This window comes from Astatotilapia calliptera, chromosome 12, assembly GCF_900246225.1.
Source record: "Astatotilapia calliptera chromosome 12, fAstCal1.2, whole genome shotgun sequence".
Classification (NCBI taxonomy): Eukaryota; Metazoa; Chordata; class Actinopteri; order Cichliformes; family Cichlidae; genus Astatotilapia; species Astatotilapia calliptera.
In genome coordinates this window covers 12,999,848-13,011,935 of record NC_039313.1, presented here as the reverse complement: position 1 = coordinate 13,011,935, position 12,088 = coordinate 12,999,848, and the positions used below count along the sequence as shown (strand labels likewise).

At 39.8% G+C, this 12,088-nt stretch overlaps 1 protein-coding gene across 8 annotated transcripts in view; it reads left to right on the top strand.

Annotated features, from left to right (window-relative positions):
- Positions 1-10,791, top strand: part of nim1ka (NIM1 serine/threonine protein kinase a) — a 12,184-nt gene extending 1,393 nt beyond the window's left edge. For 2 of the 8 annotated variants that reach the window (XM_026188268.1, XM_026188265.1), the window contains exons 2-9: positions 4,972-5,069; positions 5,311-5,482; positions 5,747-5,806; positions 6,349-6,663; positions 6,786-6,898; positions 8,179-8,300; positions 8,426-8,572; positions 9,269-10,791. In XM_026188268.1, coding sequence (XP_026044053.1) covers positions 6,350-6,663; positions 6,786-6,898; positions 8,179-8,300; positions 8,426-8,572; positions 9,269-10,027 — 1,455 coding nt within the window. In that variant the 5' untranslated portion in view covers positions 4,972-5,069; positions 5,311-5,482; positions 5,747-5,806; position 6,349 and the 3' untranslated portion in view covers positions 10,028-10,791. Of the gene's footprint in view, positions 1-625; positions 1,189-4,431; positions 5,070-5,310; positions 5,483-5,746; positions 5,807-6,348; positions 6,664-6,785; positions 6,899-8,178; positions 8,301-8,425; positions 8,573-9,268 lie in introns of those variants that run through there. The other 6 variants (XM_026188266.1, XM_026188267.1, XM_026188269.1 and 3 more) reach the window with 6 other exon arrangements.
- Positions 10,792-12,088: the final 1,297 nt, after the last annotated feature.

The window sequence follows — 12,088 nt, the reverse complement described above, 5'->3', positions numbered from 1 at the left end:
GTTAATTTTATCTCCACTTGAAGCAAAAAAAGTTCTAAAATTATATTTCTTTTCATGATCATTCAGTCAGTGAACATGAAACATTGTGCTTCATGTGTCTTTCTTTGATGCACGCCTCTTTGATGTGCTGACAGTGAATAACATGCAAACTCAGACGGCTCTTTAAAGCCAGAAACATTAACGACCGAATAGAATTTAGATTTGAAGCACCAGATGCAGGATATGTTGTCCGCAGCATTGTCCTGTTATTGTGTTCCCCTCTAATGATGTCATGTTGACTTTGGTTAAGGCTCTGTTGCTCACCAAGATGTACTTGAATCTGCACAGTGCTGTGTATTGCCAGGCTTAGGGAATAGTAGCTCAGGTGAGTCATGCTGCATAACAAGAAAAAAGAAAAACATTTTTAGCATTTAATCACAGGAGCAGAAAAGTATATGCGGAAACCAATTAAGCAGCGTCTTTGCAAAGCAACTTTGTCAAAGTTATTTCCTTGTAATAAGTTGCTGTGTATCCTTTGAAGCCTCTGCCACTGTGCTTTGGACTGTGTGTGTAAATGTGCGTCAGAGGAAAGGGATTTAGAGGTCACTCTGGTTTTCTTTTCCTTTCTTTCTTTTTTTTTTTTTTTTTTTGAATTGTGAAATATTTGCCCCATAGATTCCAGAGAGGCCTGCTTCTCTGTTCCTAGGGCCCATGGTCCCCATTGTTGAAACTCTTTCACTGTTGAGCTTTTCACTCTTGTCAGCTGTGCGCCTCTGTTAACACACTGGGGAGCTTTGTGTGGGGTGAGCTCGCTGTCTGCACATGTGTATGCTTTCACGTGCATGTGCCTGTCCGAGGAAAGAGTCTGTTAATGTGCATGTGCACTCAATGAGAGAAAATGAGATACAAGCGCGGGTGAACTGAATGAATGGAAAGTAAAGTGAGGGGTTTTTCAGAGAGGAGGAACTCTTTTTCATACAGCAGCTTTGTACCCTTCTTAAGTAAAGACACAAACAGGCATTTTTGCAATAGGAACCATAACAGATGGAAAGAGCAAGTAAATCTTGATCCACAGCTGCTGTGGATGGGCTCTTGTGTTTTCTGTTGTTGGAGCGTCTGAAGAGGCTGCTGATGCTAGCAGAGTGATCAGCAGCCGGCAGACCCTACTTCTTCCCTTTAGAGATCTTGAGACAAGTGACTGGCTGTCTGGTGAGTAAAGAAGGACTCACACTTGGCAGAGCTGATTGTGTTTGCTTATGAACGCCCAGCTGTTTGCAGTCTTATACACTTTCATACATTTCTATTATTTGTTTTTTACATTTGGTGCTTCAAACAAGTGAAGATTGCATTCAATATTAAGTCATAGCATTAACTGTATGGGGAATGCAACTAATTTAGAATTTAAAATATTTAGCATTACTTCCTCAAATAACTCAATGAGGAAAATAACATGAAAATAACTCATAACACCTTAGGTCTGTTAGTTTTTCTCATTATCAGTAACTTTCTTTGTTACATGGACAAAAATATAATTTTTTTTATTGCAATATTTCATTTTTCAACAACTTTTTGCAGCAACAGTACCTCAGTGCAATCTGAGTGGAATCCCAGTGCATTCACCACCGTGAACGGTTCATGAATCCGCTGTTGTGCACGTGTTGGTGTGTTTATGTCTTTCAGTCTGCTCATATACACGATTAGCACGGGTACTCGCAGGCTCAGTGCAACTGTAAATATGACACTGTGTACTCTCTTCCTTGAGGAGATCCAGTTAATGCCTAATCCTCAACCCTACACAAACACGTTTGGTCAGTGTTCATCACTAAGCAACCTGCTAGATGTGTTATACAGTGGAAGCCGAGGACAAAGCATTCTCAGTAAATACCCATTTATGGACCTTTTCTGAAGATACTCTAAACTCAGTTGCTATCAGTAGAGCCAGTGTAGTTTACCAGTTGTTTTACTCAATATGGCAAATGTTTCCCTGATTATTACATCACGTTTGAGACTATTATAGTGTTTGTAATGTTAAGAAATGGAAACGTGTCTGTATTTGCATATATTCAGATATATTAATCAATCCTGTTCATTCAGGAATATCCTTAAAGAAAATGTCTGGACAAAAAACTGGTAATAATGGTGATTGGGGTACCAAAACTTTCCATGCTCTCCTTCATTGTTAACCAGTTTATCTCATGCATGGCTGTCCTTTAGTGTTTTTATTTACTCACATAAAAGGCATGTATTCGGCACATGTTGCTTTGTGCTATAAAGCGCGTCTCTCCTCCCTTAGCAAGTCCTTTTAGGCTGCCCTAGATCAATACGCAGATATTCATGGTTCCATGGCAGGAAGGTGTTTGAAAGCTGGAAGACTCTAGGCCTCACAAAAGAGAACCGCTTTGATTCTCTGGCGAGCCTTCAACACAGATTCATTCATTTTAATATATGGACAGTTGATGGAGAGCCTTTGAAAGCTCCATGATACACTAACCGTTTCTGTTCTTTCCTTTACGTACGACTTATTACTATTTGTTATGCCAGCACAAATGTTTTCTTTGGGCACAGTTTAATTAGTTTATTGTTTATTAGTTTGTTCAGATGCACCAAGCCCATCGGGCCGTAGTGTTGATATACAGGGATTTTGTTAAAAACAAAACAAAGCAGTCAAACAGGTGTAAATTGTGGATTTACCTGGATAATTGGAGTCTTGGTGAGTGTATGAGACCAGTCCGGTGTGTGTGAGACTGAATCTAAGTATTATGCCCATGGTTGCTGTAACAAAAGAAATTTAACACCCAATTTGAATTTGTGGCTCATTCATATATATATATTTTTTTATTGTTTTGGCTAACAGTGGAAGAAACCTCATCAATTATTGTTGGTTAATTGATTGTTTGGAGTCTCTCTCAGATATATACAGGGAGTGCAGAATTATTAGGTAAGTTGTATTTTTGAGGAATAATTTTATTACTGAACAACAACCATGTTCTCAATGAACCCAAAAAACTCATTAATATCAAAGCTGAATGTTTTTGGAAGTAGTTTTTAGTTTGTTTTTAGTTTTAGCTATTTTAGGGGGATATCTGTGTGTGCAGGTGACTATTACTGTGCATAATTATTAGGCAACTTAACAAAAAACAAATATATACCCATTTCAATTATTTATTTTTACCAGTGAAACCAATATAACATCTCCACATTCACAAATATACATTTCTGACATTCAAAAACAAAACAAAAACAAATCAGCGACCAATATAGCCACCTTTCTTTGCAAGGACACTCAAAAGCCTGCCATCCATGGACTCTGTCAGTGTTTTGATCTGTTCACCATCAACATTGCGTGCAGCAGCAACCACAGCCTCCCAGACACTGTTCAGAGAGGTGTACTGTTTTCCCTCCTTGTAAATCTCACATTTGATGATGGACCACAGGTTCTCAATGGGGTTCAGATCAGGTGAACAAGGAGGCCATGTCATTAGTTTTTCTTCTTTTATACCCTTTCTTGCCAGCCACGCTGTGGAGTACTTGGACGCGTGTGATGGAGCATTGTCCTGCATGAAAATCATGTTTTTCTTGAAGGATGCAGACTTCTTCCTGTACCACTGCTTGAAGAAGGTGTCTTCCAGAAACTGGCAGTAGGACTGGGAGTTGAGCTTGACTCCATCCTCAACCCGAAAAGGCCCCACAAGCTCATCTTTGATGATACCAGCCCAAACCAGTACTCCACCTCCACCTTGCTGGCGTCTGAGTCAGACTGGAGCTCTCTGCCCTTTACCAATCCAGCCACGGGCCCATCCATCTGGCCCATCAAGACTCACTCTCATTTCATCAGTCCATAAAACCTTAGAAAAACCAGTCTTGAGATATTTCTTGGCCCAGTCTTGACGTTTCAGCTTGTGTGTCTTGTTCAGTGGTGGTCGTCTTTCAGCCTTTCTTACCTTGGCCATGTCTCTGAGTATTGCACACCTTGTGCTTTTGGGCACTCCAGTGATGTTGCAGCTCTGAAATATGGCCAAACTGGTGGCAAGTGGCATCTTGGCAGCTGCACGCTTGACTTTTCTCAGTTCATGGGCAGTTATTTTGCGCCTTGGTTTTTCCACACGCTTCTTGCGACCCTGTTGACTATTTTGAATGAAACGCTTGATTGTTCGATGATCACGCTTCAGAAGCTTTGCAATTTTGAGACTGCTGCATCCCTCTGCAAGATATCTCACTATTTTTGACTTTTCTGAGCCTGTCAAGTCCTTCTTTTGACCCATTTTGCCAAAGGAAAGGACGTTGCCTAATAATTATGCACACCTGATATAGGGTGTTGATGTCATTAGACCACACCCCTTCTCATTACAGGGATGCACATCACCTAATATGCTTAATTGGTAGTAGGCTTTCGAGCCTATACAGCTTGGAGTAAGACAACATGCATGAAGAGGATGATGTGGACAAAATACTCATTTGCCTAATAATTCTGCACTCTATGTATGTATGTATGGATGGATGGGCTGCTAAATTATGCACCTGAGTTTGCTTTGAAATAATACATGGTTAGATATAACATATAGTATCTAAGACAAAACCATTTTTTGGACTCAGTTTGGTGAAATCAAGGTTTATTTATAGCGCAGTTCTGAAACAACTCCAGATTTACTCCAATTACTATTCACCAAATTCTGTCATTAAGTTATTTTATCTGCCAGATTAATCACTGTAAAACAGACATTTTATTTAACTTGCGCCTTGCCAATCGGATTCGCCTTTTCTTTTCCATCTCACGGGACATTGTTAGACGTGTGTTCCCAGAGCAGTACACAGTTATCACCTAATTACACTCTTTTGCACTCCCACACCCCACATCAAACACAAACAGCAGGAGGTGTGACATACTGCAATGAAATGATCAAGGTTAGTCATGCAGGTATTTCAGGTTGTGAGTGTCTTCTTCATCGCAGAGAGTAATGAGTATCTCAGATTTGTTTATTCTGGCTCTCCTAGCAACCCCAGCCTGCAGCACATTTGGAGCATGAGTCAAACAGCAGACGAAGTAGGAGCTTCTGCGCACATTAACAAGCTCTCAAGAAGATACTGCACAGGTACATTTGTGTTATCCTTTTAAAAACAAACTTAAGATGGAATCTAGAACAAATGTGTTTTTTCTGGAGACGCTTGATCCATATAGAGAGTAGAATACTGCATGCATGTTCTTAGGTAGGTAAACCAACATTAAGCAAAAAAAGGCACCAAAGTAAAAGAGGCTGTCATGAGCTTTGATATAGACAGAAAACATAACATAGAAGACGCTTACTTTTATGTCTGTCTTTTCCTTCATTACAGGTAACCACTCCATGGCTGCACCCTGACACTATCATCTGTTCATCCCCTCTGCCCCAGCCTGCCCCCTCTTATCCAGCTCCTCTCCCCTCCTCCTCACCCCGTGGCCTATTTATACCCTGGAGACTCGAAGCAGTCTATTAAAGCCCACGGACCTGTTCAGAAAAAGACTCCAGTAAGCCTAAATTCCCCGTTTATCTTATCTCCGTGCTCGTCACCTTTTCCTGAACATCCGTAAGTGAGGAAAACTAAAATATCAACAAGTGCTTTAGCCTTCAGATTACAAGCTGCAAGGACAGTTTAAGCTACAGCAGATTTTTGGAAATTCTGGATGAAGCATGAGCCTTGGACCCACTGATTTTTTTACTCATTTAGTAGAAAAGCAGTCTTCCAAGTTAAACCATGCTTATTGGCTCACTTGTCTATGTGACTTTGGTAGATTTCGACAAGAACACTAAAGGACTTACTTTCTAAATGGAAAAGGATCACACATTCAAAGGTAAGTCAAGGCTTCTGTCGCATGCAAATTTGCTTTATCGGTTTTCATATCGAATCCATCATAGTACAGCAGAACCAGGATAGTAGGCTATAAGCATAAATTCAAAATTGATACTATCGTGCATACGTTTCGCGTTCTCATTTCACGTCACGCAGATTATGTCTGCAATAATATTATTGCTGTTGTGAACATATTGTAAAAGTGTGGAACAAAACAGTCTCACAGCAAAGTTAAAATTTATTGTTAATCTGCTAATAAAAATAGAGCACATATTGAAGTGGGCATCACATTTATGATATATTACATGTATTTTACAGTTTTAGGACTGGAGACACAAACATTATAGTTATCATAAGAGTTTAATCGGCATTTAAAAAATTACTTTGAAGGTGATTCTGTTAAGAAAAACGGGGTATTCAAAATGTATTGAGAAAAATTTATTTTTTAAAAACGACTTTTTTTTTTCTTTCATATTCTGTATCCAGTCTTGTATCAATTCCTGCTATGAACTAAGCCCAGACCGCCTTGTGTGTCACCTGCAGGATGACTGCAGTCTACCCCTCTGAGAGTAGCCCGGACGGAGCTGAAGCTGGGACTCAGACAGCAGGCTCTAAGGGGTCAGGAGCAGGAGGAACCACTGGGACCAGCTCAGTAACTGGGGTCAAGAGCGCGGATTCTCATGGAGACTCGATCCGAGGTTCCATTGGAAGCACGGTGGCCTCTACTAGTAGCAGCCAAAGGAACGCCCGCTGGAGCCGGCAGGACAGCTCTGACATAAACACAGATGATGAAGGAGCCACCGTCCGCCGCCTCACTCCCCTGGAAAGGCTGAACCTGGATATGTGCCAGGATGAAAGGTATGGTGATTGTAAGTTACTTGTTATATTTTTCATTGTGGGTTTTTTTTTCTTTTTCTTTTTTTTACTTGCCAAATTGTGAAAATTGGTGTTAAATGCTTTATTATCTAAACTGCTGGCAGGTTGGTCCGTGAGCTAACAGTGGGCAGAAGAATCGGCTTCTACAAAATTCATGGAGAGCTCGGGTGTGGAAATTTCTCCCATGTTAAGCTGGGAATTCATGCTCTCACCAAAGGTAAACCCCACTGTGAAACGAATGGCAATATTTACAGACATTTGCACAGCGTCGCATAAAAACATCGCCTAAACACATTGGAATAAAAAAAAAAAAAACACGACGCACAAGCTTCTTTTTATTACGGTGGCTTCTTATTAGACTTAATAAGTTGGGTGATAACCTGTTTCTATTAATGGGCTGCAACACTACCAAATGTGTGCTTATAGCAATTTACTAACATGGCGATTTGTGCCTGGCCAGGGGGCTGATTCAGCCACAAAGAGACAGACTGTCTGCTGCCCTTGAACAGATGGATTGATTAGAGATCTCCAGTTTCCTTAGCGACGGGTAAAATTGCCGCATGCCTCATCAAAGGCTACAACGACAGAGGAAAATTAGTGTAGCTTTGTTTGTCTGTCTGCGTGTGTGTGTTTGTGTGCGTGTTCATGCATGGATTTTTTTTTTTTTTTTTTTTTTTTTTTTTTAACCATTTAAGGTTTTTAAGGCGTTTTTACTCTGTGGCTGGCTCTGGTTCTGTGTGTGTGTGCGCAATGTTTAGGTCAGTGGTGTCATTTAGTCAAAACACAAAATGAGCTGCAGTGCATTTTAAATGCTCCTATTGAAAGCTATGTCACAGCTGAAAGAGAGTCTAATGCCAGCCTTAATAATGCATACTGTAGAACAATTAGATATCTCAACACCATTTTGCCACTTAAGAACTTTTCTGTATTCAGTTACCTGAGGTCTACTTTATGCATCTCTATGAATCATTTAACGGAACACAGCCAAGATATCAGTTTTTCAAAATTCAGAGTGCATTTGATCATTGTAAAACTGCATTTATTTATTCATTTTTAAATTTGAATTTTGATTTTTAACAGCGCAGCTAATGTAGCACTCTATTCCAGTCTTTTTTTTTTTTTTTTTTTTTTTTTTTTTTTTTAACCCTTTGCCATCCTCGGTGTGAGCCTACATATCTACTGAGACTTGGAGTAATTTATGACTGTCTAAGAAAATAAATCATATGACCCCCTGGAAGAATATAATCATGAAAATTTAGTTCAGGATCAGCAAAACTTTCATCTCAGTTATCCAGACCAGAGTGTTGTTTGAACTGCTAAGTGGAACCAGGCTTACAGTGTCTATCATCAGTCTACAAAAGATTTATGTAACAACTAATTTAAAATTTATTAGAAAAGTGATTAAAAACTCAACCTTTTTTTTTTTTTTTTTCCCTGTGTCGAGATGTATTTTGTGTACAGCAATCAGTGACCAAATGTCTCCTTTTGCATCACTAGACAAAGTGGCCATAAAGATCTTAGATAAGACCAAGATGGATCAGAAGACCCAGCGGCTGCTGTCCAGGGAGATCTCTAGCATGGAAAAACTACACCATCCCAACATCATACGCCTCTATGAGGTATTTTGGACTTTCAAGTGTCTTTCTAATGCCATTGTGCTTTTTTTGATCATTAAATCTATCCGACATCAAGTACTTTTCTGCTTATGTATTCTAACATATGTAGTTGCACTGTATGTGTTTAGGTGGTGGAGACTTTGTCACGTTTGCACCTAGTGATGGAGTACGCAGGCGGAGGGGAGCTCTACACCAAGATTACTACAGAAGGAAAGCTTTCTGACACTGACAGCAAGTTTGTCTTTGCTCAGATTCTTTCTGCTGTTAAACACATGGTCAGTGAATTTACGTTTATATTAAAATTGTCTGATAATATAAAATCTTGACAGTCGTATAACTTTGACATCTATAGTGCTGCCTGTTCTCTGCTGCTACGGTGACCTGAATAAGCCAGTGTGTTCATCTAATCCTCTAACCTATTAAATCTCATATGACAATTTCTGTCAGGGCTGAATGTTTGCACAATAGCTGTGTAATGATTCATTACTTGTAACCAGCACTTTCACTCTTTTCATGTGCACCGCATTTAGATTTTAGTCATTCATTCTCTCTCCATCTGCAGGTTGTCAAAGAATAAAAATAGATGAAAAAAAAATATTGCATTGTAATATTTCACTAGAATATTTAATATGTGGAAGAGCAGTTCACATGCTGACACAGATCGACGGAACTATAGTTGCAGCTGCCATAACTAATTCCTACTAGACAAAATAATTAATAAAGATCTGTTCTTGATATCAGGATGAAATATCCAAGAAGTAACAAGGAGCAAAACATGTTTTTTTAATTCGAGATAGACGCGATGCTTCTGCTGCTGTTTTCACTGTGTCAGGTTACATGAACAGAGGTGGCAAAAGTACAGACTTTCTTTACTTAAGTAGAAGTACAGATAACGACAAACACTCAGTCCTTCCTCTATAGTTAGATTTTCGATTTTCATATAATATGATCTTCTTTTTGTTCTCCCACAGCATGAAAATAACATCATTCACCGTGACCTGAAGGCAGAAAATGTCTTCTACACCAACGGCTCTTGCGTGAAGGTGGGGGACTTCGGATTCAGCACACTGAGCCGCCGCGATGAGACACTCAACACATTCTGTGGCTCTCCGCCATACGCTGCACCTGAACTCTTTAGGGATGAGCATTATGTTGGCATCTATGTAGACATCTGGGCCCTAGGGGTGATGTTGTTTTTTATGGTGACAGGCACAATGCCATTCAGGGCGGACACTGTGGCCAAACTAAAGCGATGCATCATGGATGGGGCCTACATCATTCCCTCTTGGGTGCCAGATGCATGCCAGAAGCTAACCAGGGGACTCCTCCAACCCATACCAACTGACCGCTGTACAGTGGAGCAGATGATGGGCTGCGAGTGGTTGCTCCCCGTGGACCTCCCGCACGCCATGGAACCCTTTAAACTGGATCCATCCTACCTCGCAGAGAGTGATCCATCAGATCTCACTGAGGAAGAGATGGAGATAAAGTCTTCGCTGGAGGCACTGGGAATCACCTCGGAGCACATCCTGAACAACCAGGGCAAAGACTGCAGGAGCTCCATCACTGGTGTCTATCGGATTCTGCTACACCGTTTTCACAAGAGACGGGTTGTCGAAAGCATTCCTGTGGTAAAACAGGCAGTCAGACCCACAGCAACAAGTAAAAAAGAACGGCTAAAAGTGTACCGCAGTTTACGGCAGACATCTAAACTCTGTGCAATTCTGTGACAAAATTCTTTGCTCTGGAAATTTAATTAAGTTATGGACTTGGATGCATGGATTTATTACAAATAAAAAATTAAAACAAGAATATTTTCAGTCCAGTAGTATAAATTGAAATTATGGTATATAACCCCACTCAAGTCCTAAAATTGGTCTTTTCTTATGTCTCTGTAGCTATGTTGCTGCTGTCCTCGTCTGTTTTTTTTTCTTGCAGGGACAGGAAATCTCAAGAAATTTGAAATGTTCTGAAATCTCATTTATCCAAGTCAGCATAGCAATGATTAGATGGCATGCAGAACTTATTATTTGGGTCATGCAGGCCATATATTTCTAATTCACACTTGGCCTACGCTTAGTTGTGTTGTAACAACAAGCCCTATGAGAATCACTGTAGCTTATTTTTTATGAAGAGACATAAATCCACAATATTTTGTTGAAAAAGTGGCGAAACATGCAGTATCTACACAAAATGTGTTTATGTCTTAAATGTTTAATTGCACTTCTCCTCGATGCCTTAGTTTTTTTTTTCATCTGTTTATGAAATCAGACAGCCTGGTTTCATTGTACTCCTTAATGCTTGTGATGAGATAGTAAGTAGAGATTTTACATCTTATATAATACGTCTCTATGAGATGTCCCTGTTCTTAGACTGGCTGACCTCGGTATTTTCCCTGTGGCCTGAAAAAATCCACTAGATGACATTAAGCTATGAAGACCAACTAACAGTTAGTAGTTCACATGGCAAAATAAAATTTCAGTTTTGAATGAAACGATTCTGGTAAGAGTTTGAATCTATTTGTCTTTTTATGATTCCGTGTCCATGCAAATGTGCTGAATGAAATAAATTTAAAACTAAAAATGCTGCTTCGTCTTCTTGATGTTAAAATTATTTAGAGTGTGTGTGTGTGTGTGTGTGTGTGTGTGTGTGTGTGTGTGTGTGTGTGTGTGTGTGTGTGTGTTTTATAGCTGTAAATCCAAACAGACATTATACGCAGTGAATTCATATCATTATAAAATAAGTTGCTAACATGCATTGTTGGCTAATTAATTTTTATTTAATTCAATTCAATTCAATCTTTATTGGCAGACTACATGTCCATAAAAACAAGACAAGAAACACACACACACAACTCCCCCCCCCCCCCCCCCCCCCACACACACACACACACACAACACAAGGTATAAACCATTAAATATATATATGTATATAAATAAGTATATAAAGCATTTGTAAAAATATAAAACCATAATATACATAAAACACAATTACTTAAAATAAATCAATAAATACACAAACACTTTAACCAGTGCTTTCTGAGACTGGATGAGTAACGGGAACCACTCACTGTCGGATCTGTAAGTGCTAAAATTATACTGTTACTCGAACCATCCAGTCGTTCTCTAAAGTTGAACATTAGCTTTCTTAAAAGTGCTTTAAAAGTCCAAACACCCACAGCTACAAACATCTGGCTGGCACTACCACTTCTAGGTATCCTGCAAAGGATTCTCATCGCATCATTATATGCAACATGCAGCTTCTGCATGCTACATTGTTTGTAGGATGACCACAAGGGGGCAGTATATAGCGGTGTGCAATACGCTTTAAACAAAGCCACTTTAACTGGAAGTGAACAAAAGCTGAATTTGCGTGCAATAGTATTTGCCTGCACATAGAGCTTACATCGTTGTCTGTATATAGGGTTGCCAACCGTCCCTTAAAAAACGGAATCGTCCCGTATTTAGAAACAAAAGTACACGTCCCGTATTGAGCTAATAAGGGACGCACTTTGTCCCGTAATACAGTGAGAATCAAAAGTAGTCTATAAATGTTAATGGAATTAACACTTTGTTTGAAAACATAATTCCCAGCCCCTCTCCTGCTTTGTGACCAATGAGCTGACAGCACACTTATGACAATTCGAGTATGACAATTCAGATTATCTCATTGGTCGAGGAAAGGTCGCTTGCGGAGAAAATACCGGAAGACAACAGATGACCACAACAACAAGCATGGCCAACAGGGAAACAAACGCCGACACTGCGGTGCACGTCTCGGACGACAGTACA